This window comes from Chrysochloris asiatica, unplaced genomic scaffold, assembly GCF_000296735.1.
Source record: "Chrysochloris asiatica unplaced genomic scaffold, ChrAsi1.0 scaffold00337, whole genome shotgun sequence".
Lineage (NCBI taxonomy): Eukaryota > Metazoa > Chordata > Mammalia > Afrosoricida > Chrysochloridae > Chrysochloris > Chrysochloris asiatica.
Genome location: NW_006408855.1, coordinates 586,820 through 610,686, shown reverse-complemented (window position 1 = coordinate 610,686; position 23,867 = coordinate 586,820). Strand labels below are relative to the sequence as shown.

The window sequence follows — 23,867 nt, the reverse complement described above, 5'->3', positions numbered from 1 at the left end:
CAGCAGATTTGCCTAATGCAATACATCGTTTGATTTGACTGCTGCTTCCATGAGTGTAGATAGTTGATCCAAGAAAAATGAAGTCCTTGACAACGTCAATCTTTTCTCCATTAATACAACGTTGTTTATTAGTCCAGTGGTGTGGATTTTTGTTTTCTTTACATTGAGATGCAATCTATACTAACTATGGTCTTTGATCTTCATCAGCACAGATTTTAAGTCCTCTTCACTTTCAACAAGCAAGGTTGTATCATCTGCATATTGCAGGTTGTTAATGAGTCTTCTTCCAATCCTGAGGCCACTTTTTTCTTCATATAACCCAGCTTCTCAGATTATTTGCTCAGCATACAGGTTGAGTAAGTATGGTGAAAGAATACAACCGTGTCACACACCTTTCTTAATCTTAAACCACTCAGTGTTCCCATGTTCTGTTCGAACAACTGCCTCCTGGTCCATATACAGATTCCTCATGAGCACAATTAATTGTTCTGGAATACTCATACTTCACAATGTTGGCCATAGCTTGTCTTGATCCACACATCGAAATATTTTGCATAGTCAATAGAGCACAGGTAAACATCTTTCTGATAGTGTCTGCTTTCAGCCAAGATCCATCGGACATCAGCAATGATATTCCTCGTCCACAGCATCTTCTGAATATGGCTTGAACCTCTGGAAGTTCTCTGTCAATGTATGCTTGCAGCCATTTCTGTATTACCTTTAGTGAAATTTAACTCGCATGGGATATCAAAGAGATTGTCCGATGATTTTTACATTCCGTTGGGTCACCTCTCTTTGGGATGAGCACAAATACGGATCTCTTCCAATCAGTCATGGTCAGTCAGCTAGTTGTCTTCCAAATTCTTGGCAGAGATGAGTGAGTACCTCCTGTGCCGCCTCATTTTCTTGAAAGATTTCAATTTTTACTCCATCAATTCCTGACGCCTTGTTCTTTGCCAATTCCTTCAGTGCACCTTGGACTTCCTCCTTCATTATCATTGGCTCTTGATCATATGCTACCTCTTGAAATGGTTGAACATCAACCATTTCCTTTTGGTACAGTGACTCTGTGTATTCCTTCCAACTTCTTTTGATGCTTCCTGCATCATTCAATAATTTGCCCAGAGAATCCTTCAATAACGAAAGTTGAGGCTTGAATTGTTTCTCTGCTATTCATAAGGTTTTCAGTGACTAAATATTCAGAAGTAGTTCGTCACTCCTTCTTCCTAGTGTGTCTTCATCTGGAAGCTCATCTGAAACCTGTCCACCATGGGTGACCCTGCTGGTATTTAAAATACCGATGGCATAGCTTCCAGAATCACAGCAACTCACAAGCCACCACAGTACAAAAAACTGACAGACGAGTGGTGGAGTGAGCCTCTAAGGCAGCCTTATAAAGAACATAATTGCCCCATAAAGATTTACAGCCTCGGAAACCCTATTCAGGGTCGCTATGGGTCGAAACCGACTCGACGGCACTTAACAACAACAACAACAACAAGGTTTCCAAGGCTGAGAATCTTTACACAAGCAGACTGCTACTTCTGTCTATCATGAAGCATCTGCCAGGTTCAAATTGACAACCTTTAGGTTGCATCCAAGTACTTTAACCATTGTGCCACCTGGGCTCCTTAAGGAATAGCCAGAACTTCCCTAATCTGATTGAAAAGCATTTACCATGACTTGGGAGTCCTAGTGTTTCGCTGTAGGGTAAGCACTGGACTTCTAACCACAAGGTTGGTGATTCAAACTCACCAGTCACTCCTCAGAAATCCTATGTGATATTTATTGCTATTAGTTGGAACCAACTCAGCAGCACTTAAAAACAAACATGACTCTACACAAACACCAACGAAATGGTGAAATTTCAGATGTGTTCCCATGAAAATAAAAAAACAAGACAAGGAAGACCACTATCACCACTACTATTCAACTTCACATTGGTATGGTCCTGGTCAAGACGGCCAGAGAGGGCTGGAAGGAGAGAGGTGAAATGTGAGGCAAGAGGAATGCAAAGGAAGATGCAAACTATTGTTTGCAGCTATATGACAGTCTATTGTAGTATGCCCTGGAGTCAGTTCCAACTCATAGTGACCCTGTATAGGGAGGGTTCCCAAGAGAAATCCAAAACAACTATTAGAACAAATAAGAAATGCATCAAGGTTTATGGATACAAAAAACAGCATTTCTACATACCAGCAACAACCAAATAGGAAATTTAATATAAATAGATTCATTCACTGAAGCAACAAATACTAGAAAGTACTTAAAAATTGTGAGGTAAAAATTTTAACTTTACTTGAAGAACTTGCTCTTTGTCCTAATTCCTAAGAGATAACTTCTAAACATTGGCATTTCCCTAGAGATAAAGTCTTCAGACCACACCTGATGATTTATGTTAATGAGGTAACTAAGGTGACTCCCTAACCTACCAAAAGGGTGGGGAGGAGGGTTTGGGAAGGATGATTTGATCAATCATGCCTACATAATGAAGCCCCAATAAAGGCTCAATGGGCTTTCTGGTTGATAAAAAACATGAATGCATGTGGAAAGACAGTCTGTCTCTTTTTGCTCCCAGACCTCATCTTTATTTGTATCCTTTTTACTACAATAAAACTAATAGAAAGCATAGCACTTCCCATGAATTCTGTGAGTGAATTATGTAAGTGGTAGGGGCCAGCAAGTCAGAAGGTAAGGGGCCCTGAGAACCCCTGGGCTCAGGGGCTTAGGGATGGTTTCCTGTGGGGTTTAGAGGGAAACCATGACTTTGTAATCACCAGGTCTGAAGTGAAGGTCTCTAGGTGGCACAAAAGCTTTCCACATGACTAGTAACCAAAGGAGTCCTGGTGTGGTGCTGTGGGTTAATGCACGAGACTGTAAAATCGGCTTGAACCACAGGATTAGTGGTTCAAGCTCACCAGCTGCTCTTCAGAAATCCTATACAGGATCGGAACCAACTTGGTGGCACTTAACAACAATAACAGTAAACAAAAGGGGTCCTGGCACCAGACTACAAGATCAGCTTGAACCACAAGGTCGGTGGATCACACTCAACAGCAACTCCTCAGAAACCCTGTATAGGGTCAAAGCGACTCAATGTCACTTAACAATAGCAACAGTAACCAAAAGATTGGTTGTTGTTGTTGCTGTTAGGTGCCATTGAGTCGATACTGACTCGTAGCGACCTTATGCACAGTGGAACGAAACACTGCCTACCTAATCCTGGGCCAACCTCACTATTGTTGCCTCAGTTGAGCCCACTGATGCTGCCACTTTGCCAATCCATCTCGCTGGGGGTCTTCCTCTTTTTCTCTGACCCTCCATTCTACCAAACATGATATCCTTCTCCAGCGACTAGTAGAACCTATCCGACTGCACCATGGAAGAAATGCCTGTCAATCTGCTTTCATAATGATTACAGTCAAGAAAACCCTACAGAGCAGTTCTACTCAGTAACACATGGGGTACAGAATTTACTTGACAACAACTGGTTTGGATTTCCTGGCTAAATCAGAAATGAGGATGCCATGGATATTAGACAGCAAGCATCTGAAGTCCTGGGGAGATCTGGCCATCTGAAGGACTGTGCCCTTTTTCTTGTTAAGTCTGACCTAGCTCTGGGTAGTTAAGAATCAGAGAAAGAACCGTGGCATGTACAGCTGGTATCGAAACAAAAGTGGAACAGCACTGATTTTATTTCAATACAGAAATAAATCTAACAGACAATATGTAACCTTGTTTATGGATGCTATAAAACATTACTGAAGTTCCTAAAGGAAAATGTGAATAAATACAAAGGTATAATATTTTCCAGGGTAGAAACACTATCATAAATATGTTATTTCCCCCAAATTAATTTAAAAACTCAATGTCATTTATTTTTTTAAAATGGCAACAGCATTTTTCAAGAAACTCAACTAATAAAAAATTTACATTAAATAATAAAGATCAAAAAATAGTCATAACAAATAAAGCAAAACAAAAAGAGGGAAAATCTATCTTACCAGAAATCAATCCTTATTTTAAAGCAATAGTCAACTAAAGAATGTGTTGCCATCAGCACAGGAGTAAACATAAACCAATGAGACTGAATAAAAAACTCTCAACTGGATTAAAGATTTAAATGTGAAAAGCAACATTTTAATCCTTTTGTTGTTAAGTGCCGCTTAATCCTTTTAGAAGAAGAAAAAAGAATAATTCTTAACTGGCAGGAAAACTTACAAACTCAAATTACAAAAAACTAAACCCATAAAGTTTGATAAACTTTTTCAATCTAAAACTTTAGATATATGTACAATAAAAGCTAGTATAAACAAATAAAATTACAAGCCACAAACCAGTAGTTTTGTACAACACAAATAAATTGACCAAGTATTGGAATCCTTAATATATGATTTTAAATATCTATACATTTAAGTAAATAATATATTAAGGATTCCAATACTTGGTCATTTTGTTTGTATTGCACAAAATCACCAGTCTGTGGTTTATCATTTTATTTCTTGATGCTAGCTTTCATTGTGGGATTATAAATTAATATAAACATTTCAGAGAGCAACCTGGCAATTTCTAGAAAAGCTGAAAATGTCTGTATCACATTGCAAAGCAGAACTTATCAAGCTTCAGCTCATGAACCATTGCTGTTGTTGTTGTTAGGTGCCATCGAGTCGGTACCAACTCAAAGTGACCCTATAGCAGATTGAAAAATCAATGTTCTTTTTTTGTAGCTTCATTTTACAAATGCTAGTATTCCACATTCATAAATCATTCTACAAAGATTAAAATTATAATAAAGTTTAATTTAATTTCTATGACTCTGCTTAAAATATTCTCATCAATGAATGCTTCTTGACTATAATTTTTGTGTTTGTGTTTTAAGGAAATAGAAAAAAAAATCAGAGTATAATACATGTATTAAGACTGAGAATTATTTCATTAAATTTTTGCTTCAGATAAATTTATATGTTAATGAGGTGAGTTAGGTGGGTTCTGACCAGTCCAGAAAGGTAAAAGGTAATTTTCTGACCTACCATAAGAGGAGGAGGGAGGGAGGGGGTATGTGAGTACTGCATTGGATTTAAAATGTTTCTTACTGTAGGCTGTGGTCACAAAGTTTGAAAGCCACTCACTGCCCAGTAAATATTCTTGCACATGTGCAAAAGAAACATTTACAAGGATATTCACAAAAGCACTCTGTACACAGTGAAAAACTGGAAATCTAAATGTCCATCAGTAGGGGATTGAATAAAATGGAACTCCATTCAAAAGTTAGAATGAATATTCTAAATATCAATGTAGATAAATCATAATAGCATGTTGAACACTGAAAAGATACAGAAAAGAAATGAACAATATGATATTATTTAATTTTTTTAAAAAAACTCAAAATGATTATAATTGTTTATGAATATATGTATGTACTAAATGGTAAATACATGAACAAGACAAGATACAATCAACTCCAATTACATCTATGAAATTGTTGTTTACAGAATGAGGAAAGGGAATTAAATTGGAAAGGGCATAAAGGGTACTTTATTAGCTCAGAATTGTTTCATTTTTAAATATATAAATCAAAGAAAATTGTTAACATTTATAATTCTAGATGACCAGTACATAGACAATTGTATTATCTATATTTTTCTGTATGTTCCTTGTTTTCCAAATTAAAATACAACAAAATCTCTTCTCTTGATTCCCTAGCATCAAAAGCTATCTTACAAAATCCTGAGATAAACCAAAAATGGAAATAATTACAGATTACACAAACAACTAGGTGTTCAAATTTCGCTAATTCTAAGATCAAGTCTTCCAGGATCCAAAATGCAAGTGAGACAATTTTCTACTCAGTTACCTCCTTGCCTCTTTTCCCCTACCTTCTCTTCCTACACCACAAAAACTGGTCAGCCTGTCTATTTTGAGATAATCCCCAAGGGTACTAAACTCTTCCTTATGAAAACTCAAAGAAGTTTGAATTCTGAAACTCCACCCTTACTTTGAACACTAATAATCGACCAAATTCTAGGATGTTCTCAATTCTATAGTTTATCAGGCTTTCCCCCCTCATAGTTTTATTATTCGATTCTCAAAACAATCCTGTACAGCCAAAACTAACCCACATTTACAGATGAAACTGATGACCAACGTAGATAATTACTAGCAAGAAGTCACAGGTTAATAACAAAGTTTAGAGTAGAATCTCGCAGCTCTAGAGTCCAATCTCCCCAAAGTGTCCTCGTGTGATGAATATATTTCAACCAGATTACAACAATACCCCCAGGAAAACAAAAGGGGTTGTTCACAACAAACAAGCTATTTCCATCTAACCCTTTTCCTTTATTCTTCCATCCCTGATCTTTTTCTCTTCTCTTCTTCCTGACAAGCAAGCAGTCAACAGTCAAGACTGCTGCCACTATCAACTCTTCCCTTTCCTGCAGCCAGCCATGTTTCTCTTTACTTTGGCAGATTAGACAAAAAGCAGAAACAAATATGAACATAGGGATCCATGCACCAAAGAGAAAAGACGTTTCATGGCTTTAGATTTACATCTCCCTCCATTTTCCAAGAAACAAGGAGTAGGTACACACCACAGAAAAGCCTAGCCTACCACGTTTTATCAGTGCTGACAAAGGTCCTTTACTGAAGGGCTTTAATTAACAGAAAAAAGTAAAAGTACCAGTTTTTTAATCGGTCCCGGGCTTCCAACTGGGCTCCTACTTCAAAGCTGATTCCTCGTCTGTTAGGTGGATGCTTTGTCATTTTCAGTCATCAACAGGGCTGCCTTTATTCTCCTGAAAAAGCCAATTAAATATTTATGAAATTTAGGCAAAGTCTGCCCAGAGTGTAGCATCACTCACTACACATAAGAGACAAACAGGCATTATTCAAAACGCAAAGCTCCACGAAACCTTGTCACTGCCCTCTTTCACTCTGTCTCATTCTAACATAGGCCTGCTGTCCACTGGTTCCTCATCTTTATTCAGCATCTTGTAGTCTCTGGAATTTTGAGAATACCCTGCATCAATATTGCTTATCAAGGACTCACCTGTAAAGGACCCCCTCAGAACTTCAAAAACAATCACTCTCACGGTCAAATTCAGTCATTTATTAATCTATTAATACTTAAATAGGTACTGAGAACCTATTTAAGGACTGACATTAGGGAAATATAATCCTGGTGTAGCACTGTAGGGTCAGCACTGGACTGTGAACCACAAGATGGATAGTTCAAACCCACCAATTGCTCCTCGGAAACCCTATCCTGGGTCGCTGTAAGTCAAAACCGACTTATAAAGCACTTAACAACAAATAACAATTAGGGAAACAGTGTGACACTGTAGAATAAGTATTGGACTGGTAACCAAAAGGTCAATTGTTCAAACCCATCAGTTGCTCCTCTGAAACCCTACATAGTCAGTATGAGTCAGAACCAACTTAACAGCACTTAACAACATTAGGGAAATAGTCAAGACCAAATGAGACACAGTTCCTTTCCTCATGAAACCTTCATTCTACTGTGGAAAGATAAAAATGTAGACAATAAACATAAATAACTTCTTGAAGGAAGCAAACAAACCTGAGACTCACTGATACCTAGCTTTAGTAAGACTGGACAAGAAAGATTTTTGTTCGATCTATTTATATTTTCTACTTTTTCTTAAGTCAGTTCTAACCATTTAAATTTTTCTAAGACCTGGTGTAGCACTGTAGGATAAACACTAGACCACAAGGTCAATTTGAACCACAAGGTCAGTGGTTCAAACTCATCAGCCACTCCTCAGAAACCCTATACAGGGTCACTATGAGTTGTAACCAACTAGACAGCACTTAACAATAACAACAATTATCCATTCTATCAATTTTATTAGCATAAACAGTACAAAATATTCCAACTCTTTTCATTGCTTTTGAATCTTAAATCAACTCCCCATTCTTAATCCTGTTGTACATTTATGCTTATATATGAAGTCATACAATATTTATCCTTTTGTGATTAGCTTATTTCACTCAGTCAGCATAATGTCTTCACGTTCATTTTTCCTACTGGCTAAGTAATTTTCCATTGTATGAGGGGGCTTCAAAAAGTCCATGAAAAAAATGTGAATTAAAAGATAATGGATTGATCCTAAATCAAGGTCAGCAGTTTGATAGAGCTATTGGTTTCAAGAAGTTTAAAGAAATGTCTTCCTTTGGCTGATGGCCATTTCAGAATTTTGGAATGTAATGGTTAATTCATTGGAAAGAAACACTGGTGATAGATGTAGACTAATATTTATTTGTAGTTTTAATAGTGGGATTCTAAAATCTAAAGCTTTCTGATTTGATTTGTTCATTAGAATGATAATGCTGTTAAATCTAATTATTACCAAAAAATCACAATGGAAGGGTTTTCAATGCAAAACACGAAAGTTCTTAATTGTGATCCTCATTCAAACATTGACCCTTTGGATGGATGGTCAGGGACCTAACTTAAATTCTTTCAAAACTTCATTCAAATTAGAAACTTCAGTTTTCAAAAGTGAGATATGTATTCCCCTCTCTTTTCAATGAATTTCCCTCTGAACTATAGAAAAACAAAAAAAAGTTAGTAGAATTTTTCCATGAACTTTGTGAAGTGTGTATTTATCACATTTTTTTTCATCCATTTACCTATTGATAGACATTGTTTCCAGCTTTTGGCTATTGTGAATAGTGCTGCTATGAATACTGGTGTGTGCACATCTTTGGGTTTCTGCTTCCAGATTTCTCTGGTATACACCTAGGAGTGGAATTTGCTGGGTCTCCCTCTTAATCTTTAGCAATCCTTTTTACATACAGGGATCAGTAGTAATTACTTTAATGAGTAAAGCTACTTTTCTTTTAAGTAAAAAAATGTGTTAGATGAGGCCCCTTTATCTGAAAAGTTGTTGGATAGCGACCCTATACAGGGTTTCCGAGGCTGTAAATCTTTATGGGAGCAGAAAGCCTCATCTTTCTCCCGCAGAGCAGCTGGTAGTTTCGAACTGCTGACCTTAAGGTTCGCAGCCCATTGGTAACCACTATACTACCAGAGCTCCTTTATCTGAAAAGTAGCCCCAACAAAAGACCAGTTCCTGGGATCACTGAGGTAATTTGTGAAGGCCCATATGCAGTCAAAGGTGCTGATAGTTATTCTGATGGGAGTTCTCAGAGCACTCAGCAGGCTCTGCCTCATACAGCAGACTAACCCAGACTAACTTCTCCATCTCTCCCACTCAACTCTGGATCTCCACAGTCTAGACTACTCAAGCAATGCACAACCAGAGCAACCCTAGACACAAACTAAGAGTAAAACTTTTTCAAGGGATTAATGTGGGAAAATCACAAATGTGGGTCCTCATATGTGATATGTAATAACATCACATTTTATAGCACATTTACTTGCAATATTTTATGTGAAAAGGTTAAGATGAAAAATTATACCACTTTAAGTTCCCAATAAAATTCATGTGTATATATAAAAAAAAGACAAAGTAAAAACAAGATGTAGATAATTGTTTAGGAGCCCTACCGGTGCCTGGCAGCAAACTAAATGTCAGTGGTTAGAATCCAACAGCAGTTCTCCAAGGGAGGAAAAAGATGTGACAGTGTGATTCTGTAAAGATTACAGCCTTGGAAATACTCTGGGGAAGACTTTGCCATGTCCGATAGGGTCGCTCTGAGTCAGAACTGACTTAACAGCAATGGTTTTTTAATTGGTAACTGTATAAAGTGTTCCACAATGCAATTTTTCCATAAGAAAAACAACAACTATGTAATGCAATGTAAATGGCTAGGCTATCCATCATAGGCTATCTATCAATCCCTCATTCTAAGAAGCTGATACTGAGGAGCACAAAAATCTAACTACGGCAGAATGGTTGTTGTTTGCTGTTGTTAAGTGCCATTGAGTCGATTCCGACCCATAGCGACCCTGTATAGGGTTTCCAAGGAACAGCTGGTGGCTTGAACCACCGACCTTGCAGTTTGAAAACTTTGCAGTCTGACATTAGCCCACAGCACCACAACAGGACTCCAGACAGCAGAATGGTAGACAGTTATAATTACGGAAATTGAAAGCTAAAAAACGGAAAAGCAGGAGTGTTTCATCTACATGAATACTAAGATAGAAAAACTGAGAGAGATTTCACTAGGTTTACCTACCACCCTCCAGGAAAATGAGACATGAAATCTGACAGGTAAATATAATACAATATCTTCATTTTTTGCTTACTTGAAATATCATGTTAAATTATCTACCTTTTTATCTCTGACTAATTTGTACATACCAAGTAATTTGACTGTTTGGCCTTCCAGATTACATGAAAAGGTGATAAACTAACAAAAAAGGCAAAAATAGAATTGAACACTCACTGAGTTGATACTCTATGTCAGACTCAGGGAGGAGGACAGCCCACTTCTACAGAGGCTTGAGTCCCCAGCTCAACTCCTTATTAGCTGAATGAGTTTGGTAAGTTCCTTAACTTCTCTGAATCTATTTCCTCTTATAAAGCGGGGGTGGTGAGGAGTGGGTGTGGAGATTAAATGAGATAATTTAAAGAAAGGATCAGCACTGTACTAGTCAGTAGTTCACACCCACCAACTGCTCCTCAGAAACCCTACACAGGGTCATTATGAGTTGGAATAGACTGGATGGCACTTAACAACAACATATAGGCAGCACTAAAGACTAATTAGTAGTGATTATTAACTGTATTATTAAAATTAGGAAATTAGGCTTAAAAAATCTGATTCAGGTTCAGCTGTCAATGACAGGTCTGCTGGGTTTGGGAATCAATTATTTCCACCATACACACACACACACACACACACACACACACACACAGATGGCACCACAGGAGGCCTTACCATAAGAATATCAGAATGAAGGAACAAGGCAGGAAAGGAGGGAAGATGACCAAATTATTCCCAATAGATCAAAAAAAAAAAAACAAACAATTCCTCTTTAAGAATTGTCAAAAAGTTCTTAGTGATGAACTAAAAACTATTTCACTATAATTCTAACCCACCTGTTTAGTTTCATTCTCTGGCTTACACAGAACAAAAACAAAAGCCTGGTGGGGTTTTCAAATCCCATCACCAATCCTCCCACCACCCCTGTTGAAGGTCAGGATTCATTTTTAAATTTCACATCAATTCTTTCAATAGTTGATTAATTATTACTTGCTCTTAGTAAAGCACTATCCTGAAAACTAGGGATAAAAAAAAAAATCCAACTCAGTCACTGCTACTGTTCACTCAAGACAAAAATTCTGAGACAGATGAACAATCCCTAACAAAGGGAAAAGGGAGGGGGACACCAGAGAAATCATCTAAAAGTCTCAATTTAATGTGAAGACATCTACTAAAGAATTTTTTTAAAGAATACAGTTCAAGATGGGAACAGAACTTTGCAAATAAAAGATAACATAAATATTTAGTTCTAATGTTTAGTCTTAAAAGCAAATCATTTTTCTGAAGATAAAAGATTGTTAATGTTCTGTGATTTTTTAACCTATTGGTTTTTAAGGACCTTAGCCTTTCCTTCCAAAAATCTCCAGCTTCCAGAATAAGAAAAAAGTGATATGCTCAAAAAGGGCACAGGAAAAACTGACTAAGAAAAAAACAATTTAATGCAATTTGCATTTTTGTAGGATAAACAAAGACCTTGGCTGCTGTTGCTACTGTTAAAGAGTCATGGAGTTAGCTCTGACTCACAGTAGCCCTGTGGAAGATTTCTGAAGAGTTGCTCGTGGGTTTAAACCCCCAACCTTATGGTTAGAGCTTCAGTGCTTATCCTACAGCGCCACACCAGGACCTTGGCAGGGCATCAAAACTACACTTTTACATTCAAATTACCTACAATCAGAATCCATTGCAACTCAGAAGACAGAGCCAAGAGTTTAAGATGTTAACAAAACATTGCAAGTTAATGACCAAAACCCTAGAAAAATGAAACCCATTGCCACAGAGACCATTCTGACTCACAGCGATCCTACAGGACAGAGTAAAACTACTTAGGATTTTGAGACTATAACTTTTTACAAGAACAGACAACCTTATCGTTCATCCACAGAACAGCAGTGGATTTGAATTCCTGTCAACATTGCAGTTAGTAACCCAATGTTTAACCCACTGAACCACCAGGCTCTTTGTCATATTGAGGGGAGGGGAAGATACACAGGTATAATAACTTCGTCTCTCATACTTCAGACATATGGTTAGGAGGGACCAGTCGCTGGAGAAGAATATCATGTTTGGTAAGGTGGAGCGTCAGAGAAAAAGAAGACCCCCAGCGAGATGGAATGGCCAAGTGACAGCATTGATGGACTCAAGCGTGGCAACAATAGTGAGGTTGGCCAAGGATCGGGCAGTGTTTCATTCTGCTGTGCATAAGGTCGCTATGAGTTGGTACTGACTCAATGACACCTAACAACAACAACATTATACCCATATAGCCTCACACAAAATTTTCTGAAAACACAAATAATCATTTTTTTTACTTTTCTGACAGGCAAATTTTAAAGTTACCAGAAACCTACTGAAGAAAAAAGAGAATGCTCATACACTGCTGACAAAAGCAAAAATTGGAAAAGCCTTTCTAGAGATAACTTGAAACTATCTATAGAAATGCATGTATCCTCTGACCCAGCAGTCACAAAGCCAGGAACTTATTGTACAGGTACAAACCCTCCCACCCCCACTTTCAAAATTCGCTAAATTATCTTTCAAGATAATCAGTGCAACTTTGCAATTTCAGCAGTAAAAATTAGGAACCAAACAAAGTGTCCATCAAGAGAGGCCTGTTGGCCATTGAGTCTGTTCCAACTCATAACGACCCTATGCACAACGGATAAAACACTGTCACTCCTGTATCATCCTCACTATTATCGTTAAATCTGAGCCCATTGCTACTGCTATTGTACCAATCCATCTCCTTGGGGTCTTTCTCTTTTTCTCTGACTCTCCACTATACCCAGCATGGTGTCATTCTCCAGGAACTGATACCTCCTGATACTATGTCCGAAGTATGGGGAACAAGTCTCACCAACCTGGTTTCTTAGGGACATTCTGGCTGCACTTCTTCCAACATAGATCTGTTTGTTCTTCAAGCAGTCCACTGTACTTTTAATACTATTTTCCAACACCATAACTCAAATGCATCAACTCTTCTGCAGTCTTCCTTATGCATTGTCCAACTTTCAAATGCATGTGAGGCTACTGAAAATACCATGGCTTGGGTTAGGCACACTTTACTCCTCAAATTGATATCTTTGCTCTTGATCACTTTAAAAAGTCTTCTGCGGCAGGTTTGCCTAATGCAGCACTATGTCATTTAATTTCTTCACTGCTCCTTCTATTTATAATGATACTATTTACTGGTCCAGCAGTGGGGACTTTTGTTTTCTTTACATTGAAGTGCTACCAATAATGAATAAAGTCTTTGATCTTCAGCAATAAGTAAGTCAAGTCCTCTTCACTTTCAGCATGCAAGGTTGTAGCATCTGCATATCACAAGTTGTTAATGAGTATTCCTCCACTCCTGGGGCCACATTCTTCATATAAACCAGCTTCTTGGATTACTTGCTCAGCATACAGACTGAATAAGTATGACAAAAGAATAAAACACAGGAGCACACCTTTCTTAATTTTAAACCATTCAGTGTCACCTTGTTCTGTTCCAACACTGGCCCTTGGTCTATGTACAAGCTTTTCATAAGCACACTTAAGTGTTCCAGAATACTAACTCTCTGCAATACTGTCCAGGAGTAGTCAATGAAGCACAGGTAAACATCTTTCTGGTATTCTCTACTTTCAGCCAAGATCCATCGGACATCAGCAATGATACAGCTCAATCCACATCCTCCTCTGAATCCAGCTTGAAACTCCAGCAATTACCCTGACAATGTAATGTTGTAGTTGTTTTTAACTTATCTTTAGCAAAACTTTACTTGCAAATGATGTTAATGATATTATCCAATGATTTCCATTGAGTCACCTCTCTTAGGTATGCGCACAAATAAAGATCTCTTCCAATTAGTTAGCCAGGAAGCTGTCTTCCAAATCTCTTGGCATACATGAGTGCATGTCTCCAGTACTGCAGCAGTTTATTGAAAGATTTGAATTTGTATTCCATCAATTCCCAAAGGCTTCTTCCTTGCCAATGTCTTCAGTGCATCTCGGGACTTCTTCCTTCAGTACCATTAGTTCTTGATCATCTGCTACCTCTTGAAATGGTTTAGCATCACCTATTTCTTTTTGGTACAGTGATGCTGTATAAGTCCTACCACCTTCTTTTTTTTTTTTTTTTCAATTATTTTACTTTTTATTGTAGTTTGGGTGAGCTTTTTGTTTGTTAAATGATTTATTGTGAATTGTGTGATAGTATACATGGGAGGACATTAGTTTTACATTCATCCTATCTTATATCATCTCATTGCCATGGTTATAATCCGCTCCATGCAATCCTTCCCCCGTGCCCCCCAGGTCTTCAGCACACAGTCGCTCTCCCTCTCTGGGTCTAGAGTCTCCAGCTGCTCCATCACTCCACGTCATCATCTCTGGCTCCATTTCAGGCATTCCTGCTTCTCTGGGTAGGGTCCCGCTCTCTGCTCTTCTCCCTTGATGGTCCTAGGGACCTCTGCTCCTAGACTGAAAAGTCAATCACTCCCCTCCTTGCTATAAAACATCCACCTTTACATTTCCAACCCTCACAGTCAGTCCTGACAACAATTATTCACTATTGTATCACAAAAGACCCATCTGCATTTCATTGCATCAGCCCCGCCTAGACAGATTGAATACTACTCACTGGAGATTCTACCTTCCTTCCTCCAGGCCCTCTGGGTCTAGGTTCCCTCTTGAAAGCTTGTAAGCCAGTCACTTCTTGCCTTTGTAGCCCCCCGCCCCCCATTTTGGGTAGCCAATGTCCAAGTTGCCCATCCCTGTCTACTCTGTGTGTGGAGGGGGTGGGAATGATACTTGCTGTAAGGACTTGTTCCCTCTTTTGAGCTACTGCTTCCATAGGTGTAGGTCTACCACCTTCTTTTAATGCTTTCTGCATCATTCAATATTTTGTCCATAGAATCATTCAATATTGCAGGTCAAGGCTTGAATTTTTTCTTCAGTTCTTTCAGCTTCAGAAATGCTGAGCATGTTCTTCACCATTAGTTTTCTACTCCAGGACTTTGCACATTTTATTATAATACTTGACTTTGTCTTCTCAAACTGCCCTTTGAAATTTTCTGTTCAGATCTGTGACTTCCTCATTTCTTCCATTTACCTTAGCATCCTTATGCTAAAGAGCAAGTTTCAAAGTCCCTTCTGACATCCATTTTGGTCTTTTCCTTCTCTCTTGTCTTCTTAATGACCGTTTGCTTTCTTCCTGTATGTTCTTGATGTCATACTACAATTCTTCTGGTCTCCAGTCATTAGTGTCTAAAAAAGCATACAATCTTTTCTTGAGATGATTTCTAAATTCAAGAGGAATACGTTCAAATTTTGACTCTCATAGACTTGTTTCAATTTTCTTCAGCTTCAGCCTGAACTTGCATATGAGAAATGGATGGCCTCTTTCACAGTCTGCCTCTGGCCTTCTTTGGCTAATGATATAGAGCTTTCCCACCCTCTCTTCCCACAGATGTAGTCAATTTTATTTCTGTGTATTCCATCTGGTGAGATCCATGTGTATAATCAACTTCTATGTTGTTTAAGAAAGTTATTTGCAATGAAGAAGTCACTAGTCTTGTGAAATTAAAGAAAGTTATTTGCAATGAAGAAGTCACTAGTCTTGTGAAATTCTATCTGCAGTACATGAAAGGGATTATAACCATTGTAGTGAAACAAAGTATACGATTGATTGAATGTAAAACTGATGATCTGCCCTCATGTGATCTCCAGAATCATTTCTATCATCAAGGTCATAATTTCCAACTACTGATCCTTCCTCTTTGTTTCCAACCTTTGCATTCCAATCACCAGTAATTATCAGTACATCTTGAGTGCATATTAAGTCAATTTCAGACTGAAGAAGTTGGCAGAATTCTTCAGTTTTATCATCGTTGATTTTAGTGGTTGGTATTCATATTTATATATGAATAATAATGGTATTAACTCATCTGCCTTGTAGGTATATGTATATTATCCTATCACAGACAGTGTATACTTCAAGACAGATCTTGAAATATTCTTTTTGATGATGAATGCAACAACATTCCTCTTCAATTTGTCATTTCCAGTATAGTACATCATATGACTGTTAGATTCATAATGGCCAATACAAGTCCATTTCAGCTCACGAATGCACAGGATCTCAATCTACGCTTTCCAATAAATTTTTTTTACAACTTCCAATTTTTTCTAATTCATACTTTATACACTCCATGTTATGAATATTAATGGATGTTTACAGCTGTTTCTCCTCATTTTGATTGTGCTCCATCAGTAAATGAAGGTCCCAAAAGCTTTACTCCATTCGTGCTATCACAGTCAACTCTACTTTGAGGAGGCAGGTCTTTCCCAGTCCTATTTTGAGTATCTTCCAACCTGATGGGCTCATCTTCCAGCACTATATCTGACAATCTTCTGGTGTTATTCATCATGATTCAGTATTAAATATTTTGGGGCTATCTGAAAATATTCCACTGTTATTCATAAAGAAAGGAGCTCTGGTAGCGTAGTGGTTACGAATTGGGCTGCGAACCTTAAGGTCAGCAGTTCAAAACTACCAGCCACTCCGCGGGAGAAAGATGAGGCTTTCTGCTCCCGTAAAGATTTACACCCTCGGAAACCCTGTACAGGGTCGCTATGGGTCGGTACTGACTCGACGGCACTTAACAACAACAAAAATTCATAAGGTGTTCAGTGGCTAACTATTCGGAAGTAGTCTGCCTCTCCTTAGTCCTAGTTTGTCTTAGTCTGGAAGCTCAGACGAAACCTATCTACCCTGGGTGTACCCTACTGGTATTTAAAATACTGGTGGCATACCTTCCAAAATCACAGCAACCAACAAGCCACCACAGTACAACAAACTGACATACAAGTGGTGGAAGAGAGGCCTAGGTAAATGAATTATGGCTCATCTGTAAAATATAATGCTATACAGCTATTAAAAGAAATAAAAGTCATCCGTATATGCTAATATGAAGCCATCTGCAAGATACATTAAGTGAAAAACATGGTACAGAGACATGTGTATAGTTGTCAAGTGCCATCAAATCAGTTCCGACTCATAGTGACTCTATATAGGGTTTCCGAGGAGTAGCTGAAGGGTTTGAACCACTGACCTTACAGTTCAAACCAGTCTTGTAGTCCAGTGCTTATGCTATAATGCCACACCAGGACACAGTGCATATAGCTGCATACACTCCATGTGTACAGTTGTTGTTGTTAAGTGCTGTCAAACTGGTAATATAAATAAACAAGCATAAACACATATACAGGCAGAGATCTACTATACTATATGCATAAAATTATTTCTTTGAAGGAACTGATACACTGTTTGACTTTTTAAAAAGAAAAACAGGGTGTAAGAATTGATCTTTTCATGTTTTTACTTTTCTGTATTTTACATGCTGAATGTTACACATATACTCCTTTTCTAAAAAACTGCCAACAGGGATTGTCTAGGTAGTACAAATTTAAATTTACACTACTTCTTTGTTCCCTCATTTTTTTTCAAATGTCATTTAATAGTACAACAGCCCTTTCATTTTTATAGTATCTCACTGGATCATGACATACTAAGAATTGTAATGCTCCCATGTGAAAGAAAAGAAACTGCAATGCAAAGACCTGGTATATTTTGAGGTCTTCCAAGGCAACTGACAGTCATCTTATCAAATGTAACAGAATTTCCCCCATAAGATGACACACCACTTCTCACAGGTCCATGGTCTTTCCTGCCCTTTGTTGTTGTTGTTAGGTGTCATTAAGTTGGTATCGACTCACAATGACCCAATGCACAACAGAACAAAACACTGCCCGGTCCTGAGCCAACTTCACAACTGTTGCCACACTTGAACGCACTGATGCTGCCACTTTGCCAATCCATCTCACTGGGGATCTTCATCTTCTTCTCTGACCCTCCACCTAACCAAACATGATATCATTCTCCAGCGGCTGGTCCCTTCTGACAATATGTCCAAAGTATGAGACATGAAGTCTGGCCATCCTGGCTTCCAAGGAGCACTCTGGCTGCACTTCTTCCAACATAGATCTGTTTGTTCTTTTGGCAGCCCAAGGTACTTTCAATATTCTCCTCCAACACCATAAATCAAATGCATCAATTCTTCTACAGTCTTCCTTACTCACTGTCCAGCTTTCGCATGCATATGAGGTTACTGAAAATACCATGGCTTGGTTCAGGCTCACCTTAGTCCTCAAGCCGACATCTTCACTCTTCAACATTTTAAAGAGGTCTTGTGCAGCAGATTTGCCTAATGCAATACGTTGTTTCTTTTCTCTTTTTTTTTCAGTTTTTATTTTGAATTATGTGATAGTTTACACGGGAGAACATTAGCTTTACATTTATCCTCATCATTTGATTTCTTGACTGCTGCTGCCATGACTGTTGATAGTTGATCCAAAAAGAATGAAGTCCTTGACAACTTCAATGTTTTCTCCATTTGTATGGATTTATTTATTGGTCCAATGGTGAGGATTTTTGTTTTCTTTACACTATGGTGCAACCCAGAAGGAAGGCTGTGGTCTTTGATCTGCATCAATATTTTAAGTCCTCTTTACTTCTAGCAAGCAAGGCTGTATCTTCTGCATATTGCAGGTTGTTAATGAGATGTTTAGCTGTGCTTTATTGACTACACAAAGGCTTTTGATTGTGTAGATCATAACAAGCTATGGACAACACTGCGGAGAATGAGTAGTCCAGAGCACTTAATTATGTTCATGAGGAATCTGTACATAGACCAAGAAGCAGTTGGTCAAACAGAACAAGGGAACACCGAATGGATTAAAATTAGGAAAGGTGTGTGCCAGGGTTGTACTCTTTCACCATAAACTCCATTAGAGAAAGGAATTATTGGAGCTTGACAGATAACTCATAAATCAAATAAAGAATGCTGCTCAAATGACAAGAATATAAACTACCCTTACAAAACAGAGTACATAAAATACTCTTACGTCCACTGATAGAGTCTTGGTGTGGTACTGCAGGATAATGCACTGGGCTACAAGGTCAGTTTGAGCCGCAAGGTCAGCAGATCAAATCTACCAGCCGCTCCTCAGAAACCCTATGCAGTGTCACTATGAACTGTAACTTACTCAACAGCACTGAACAACATGTTATGTGATAACACCCACATAAATAAAACGTACAGTAAAAACAGCTAACCCTAAATAAAATTTAATTCTTGCAACCCAAGAGGTAAATACTATTATTATAAAGATGAGCAAAGAGAGGAACAAAAGTTAAGGAATCCCATATAGCAATGAGGCTGAGCCAGGATTTGAATCTAGGTCCCATGGCTCCTGTGTCCAGATTTTTAACCACTACCCAACTCTTATTTATAATGAACTATGTCTTTTGAGGAGTCCTGGTGTGGTGCTGTGGGTTAATGCGCCAGACTGCAAAGACATTTGAACTGCAAGGGTTGGAACCAACTTGATGGCACTTAACAACAACAACAAATGTCTTTTGAGTTCTCTTTCTTCACTAATCAAATGAGGGTAATGGCCCCTAACTTAGGTGCTATGAGGATTAGATAAGAAAAAGTTTGCAAAGTCCCTGTTAAAAGGTCTAGCATAAAGTTGTTGTTGTTGTTGAGTACTGTCGAGTCAATTCTGACCCATAGCGACCCTGTATAGGGTTTCCAAGGAGCAGCTGGTGATCTTGAACCACTGACCTTGTAGTTCAAACGTACTTCGCAGTTCAGCAATTTAACCCACAGCACCATGTTGTTGTTGTTGTTAAGTACCGTCGAGTCGGTTCCGACCCATAGCGACCCTGTACAGGGTTTCCGAGGGTGTAAATCTTTACGGGAGTAGAAAGCCTCATCTTTCTCCCGCGGAGCGGCTGGTAGTTTCGAACCGCTGACCTTAAGGTTCGCAGCCCGATTCACAGCACCATAGCAGGACATAAAGTAGGCACTCAATAAATTGCTGCAGAATTGTCTGAATTCATAATACATTTACTATTTATAAGGGATTCACTAAGCTTCTAGGTTTTATTTTTGGAGAGGTGAAAGAGTGCTGTTGCCATGGTAACTGGAGGTCCTGCCTTCAGCAATCCCACTGTGGTCTAGAAAAAGGGAGTGAGAACTCAAAGGAATAAAGAATTGAAAGTGACAGATGAGTATGGAATAAGACATTTCAATGACTTAGCTCTATGACAGGATTAAAGGAAAATAAACTGTGGGACACTCAAGGAAAGAATGTCAATCACCCAGAAACCACAGAACGGCTTTGGCATAACCTAAGGAGTCCTGGTGTGGCACTGTGGGTTAATGCACCAGACTGCAAAGCCTTTTGAACTGCAAGGTCGGCGGTTCAAGCTCACCAGCTGCTCCTCAGAAACCCTACACAGGGTCTCTATGGGTCAGAATCGACTGGATGGCACTTAACAAAAACAACAATGGTACTTATCACCTAGCTTACATTCAACCTCCATTAAGGGAAAGGGAAAGAGTACCTTTTAAGCTCAAGGCAACTCCTTTTCAATGGAGTTTTTTCACTTTAAGTGAAAAGACTAGCCTAAATCTTTATGTCCCCTTTATTTACTATTTATTGTGTTTGCTGTGTGCCAGATGCTAGGGATAGATACAGGATGACAACATGCCCCTTCACCTTGTTCTCTAGCAGGAAACCAAACCAAAATCAAACTCACAGTCACAGAGTCTATTTCAACTCATAGAGATCCAATATAGAGTTTCTAAGACAGCAAACCTTTATAGGAGCAGGCGGTCTTATCTCTCTTCCTTGGAGTTGTTGTTGTTGTTAAGTGCCGTGGAGTCAGTTCCGACTCATAGTGACCCTGCACAGGGTTTCCGAGGCTGTCAATCTTTACGGGAGCAGAACGCCTCATCTTTCTCTCACGGAGCAGATGGTAGTTTCGAACTGCTGACCTTGCAGTTCGCAGCCCGATTTGTAACCACTACACTACCAGAGTAGCTGGTGGATATGAATGGTTTGCAGCCAAAGCCTAACCTACAGCTTCACCAGGGCTCCTTCTAGTAAGGAAAGCAGGAAATAAACAAGATAAACACACATATAAAGAAGTTAATTTCTGACCCTGATAAGTACTGTGGGGGCGGGGGAGGGCAGAGATAACAAAATTAAGTGAAACCAGTGACATTACAGGACCACTTTAGATAAGACTACCAAAAGTATGAAGTTGTTGTTGTTAAATATGAAGACCTGATGTCAAAGTAGAGACCTAAATGCAAAGGAGACAACCATGTGAAGATCTGGGGGAAAAGAAATTTAGGCATAAGGAACAGCCTAGAGACAGAGTCTCACTCAGGAATGAAGTTTCCTCCAAAAGAGCCCTGAGCCCAGGAGGTGGAGATTCTTCCCTGTAGCCCAAGCAGTTGACCCATTAGAGCATGAACAGAGTGATACCTAGATCTCCTAGGAAAAAGTTTCTAAGGAACTCTACCCAAAGTTACGCCTCTGAAGGCAAGGAGTTCTTAAGAATGGAGATCACAGACAGGCTTAAGAGTCAGACAACAGGATACCAATTCTAACTCCATTCATTGTTGGCTGAGTACTAAGAAAAATCGCTGAGGCTCAGTTTGCCTATCTATATAATACCTCTCATCTCTTGGAGTTGTTCATCACATATAAGGAATAGGGACATCCTAACTGATGCTGGTCAGGAGGTACTAGTGGTGGTGGCAATGGTTGTGTGCCACCAAGTCCATTCTGACTTATATTCAGAGGATTACAATTAGCAATATTATAAAATATTCACAAATAGTATCCAATATGCTAAAGAACATAAAGGGAACAGCTTCAGTCCTACGAAAATAACAAGTTGGCTTAAGTAGGGGGTAAGGGCTCTTCTGGAGTCCTGGTCTGGTGCTGTAGGATAAGTTCTGGACTGTTAACCCTAAGGTTGGTGGTTCAAACCCACCAGCCAATCCTCAGAAACCATATACAGGATCGTTATGAGTTAGAACATACTTGACAGCACTTAACAGCAACAACTATAAGAGTTCTACCATCATCCTCAAGTTACCTCAAGGACACAGAAGGAAAAGTGGTCACACTAAAGGACCTGGATAAGTCCCATCTACTTGGAGGAGACAAAAAAGAGAAAAGGAGAGAAAGAAGAAAAGAAATAAACCAAAAAATTCCCTATACTCTTCCCAAATATTTGAAATGTCTTCTATAGAGAGATAAACTTTTACTTCCACAATTAAAATTCAGACAGAAAGCAAACATGGCTTGAGCTTACACACTGCAAATTACTGAGAATGTGATCAGTGGGTCTTCCCAGAAGAAGCGGAAAGGACCTGGTGCCAGGACTCGCTCTAAAATATATTTGCTATATGACCTCAGCACATTACTCAACCTCACTGATCTAGTCATCTTAACCTCACAAATTTCTTCTCCTTTTCTCCCCACCACAATTTAAGGCCCCAAGACTGACCAAGACATGGGCATAAACTTTGTCTCTTTCCTCTCCTTCCTTGCCTTCTCACGTCACCATTTTGTAGTACCTGCTTTTCTGTGCCACCACTCATCTGTCACTTTGTCATACTGTGGTGGCTTGTGAGTTGCTGTGATTCTGGATGCTATGCCACAGGTATTTTAAATGCCAGCAGGGTCACATGATGGACAGGTTTCAGATAAGCTTCCAGATGAAGACAGACTAGGAAGGAATGACTAACTACTTCTGAATATTTAGTTACCTTATGAATAGCAGAAAACACTGTCAGATATAGTGCCAGAAAATGAGCCCCTCAGGATGGACGGCACTCAAAATGCAACTGGAGAAAAGCTGCCTCCTCAAAATAGAGTTGACCGTGATGACGTGAATGGAATAAAGCCCAAGGGAGTAAAGCCCGTGGGACCTTCATTTGCAGATGGGGCACAACTCAAAATGAAGAGAAACAACTGTAAACATCCATTAATAATCGGAACATGGAATTTACGAAGTATGAATCTAGTAATATTGGAAATTGTCAAAAATAAAATAGAATGCATAAACATCGATATCTTATGCATTAGTGAACTGAAATGGAATGGTATTGGCCATTTTGAATCTGACGACCACATGATTTACTGTGCCAGAAATGAAAAATTGAAGAGGAATGGTGTTGCATTCATTGTCAAAAAGAATATATCCAGATCAGTCACGAGGTACAACGCTGTCTGTGATACAATAATATCCATGCGCCTACTGGGAAGACCAGTTAATACCACTATTATTAAAATTTACGCACCAACCACTAAAGCCAGTGAGGATGAATAAGAAGAATTCTACCATCTTCTTCAATGTGAAATAGATCAAACAAGCAATCAAGATGTATTGATCATTACTGGTGATTGGAATTCAAAGGTTGGAAACAAAGAGGAAGAATCAGCAGTTGGAAAATATGGCCTTGGTGGTAGAAATTATGCTGGAGATCGCATGATAGAATTCTGCAAAATCAATTATTTGTTCATTATTTCTTCTTTAGACAGTATAAGAGCCGATTATTACACATGGACCTCACCAGATGGAATACACAGAAATCAAATTAGCTACATCTGCAGAAAGAGACTATGGAAAACAAGTCAAAACAAGGCCAGGGGCAGATTGTGGAACAGACCATTAATTATACGCAAATTAAAACTGAAGCTGAAGAAAATGAAAACAAGTCCACAAGAGCACAAAATAAAACCTTGAATATGTCCCACCTGAATTTAGA

General features: G+C 38.7%; 1 protein-coding gene across 1 annotated transcript in view; it reads right to left on the bottom strand.

Annotated features, from left to right (window-relative positions):
- Positions 1–23,867, bottom strand: part of PHF20 (PHD finger protein 20) — a 211,272-nt gene that overhangs the window by 170,361 nt on the left and 17,044 nt on the right. Inside the window, exon 2 of the mRNA XM_006875716.1 lies at positions 6,677–6,791. Coding sequence (XP_006875778.1) covers positions 6,677–6,759 — 83 coding nt within the window. The 5' untranslated portion in view covers positions 6,760–6,791. The remainder of the gene's footprint in view (positions 1–6,676; positions 6,792–23,867) is intronic.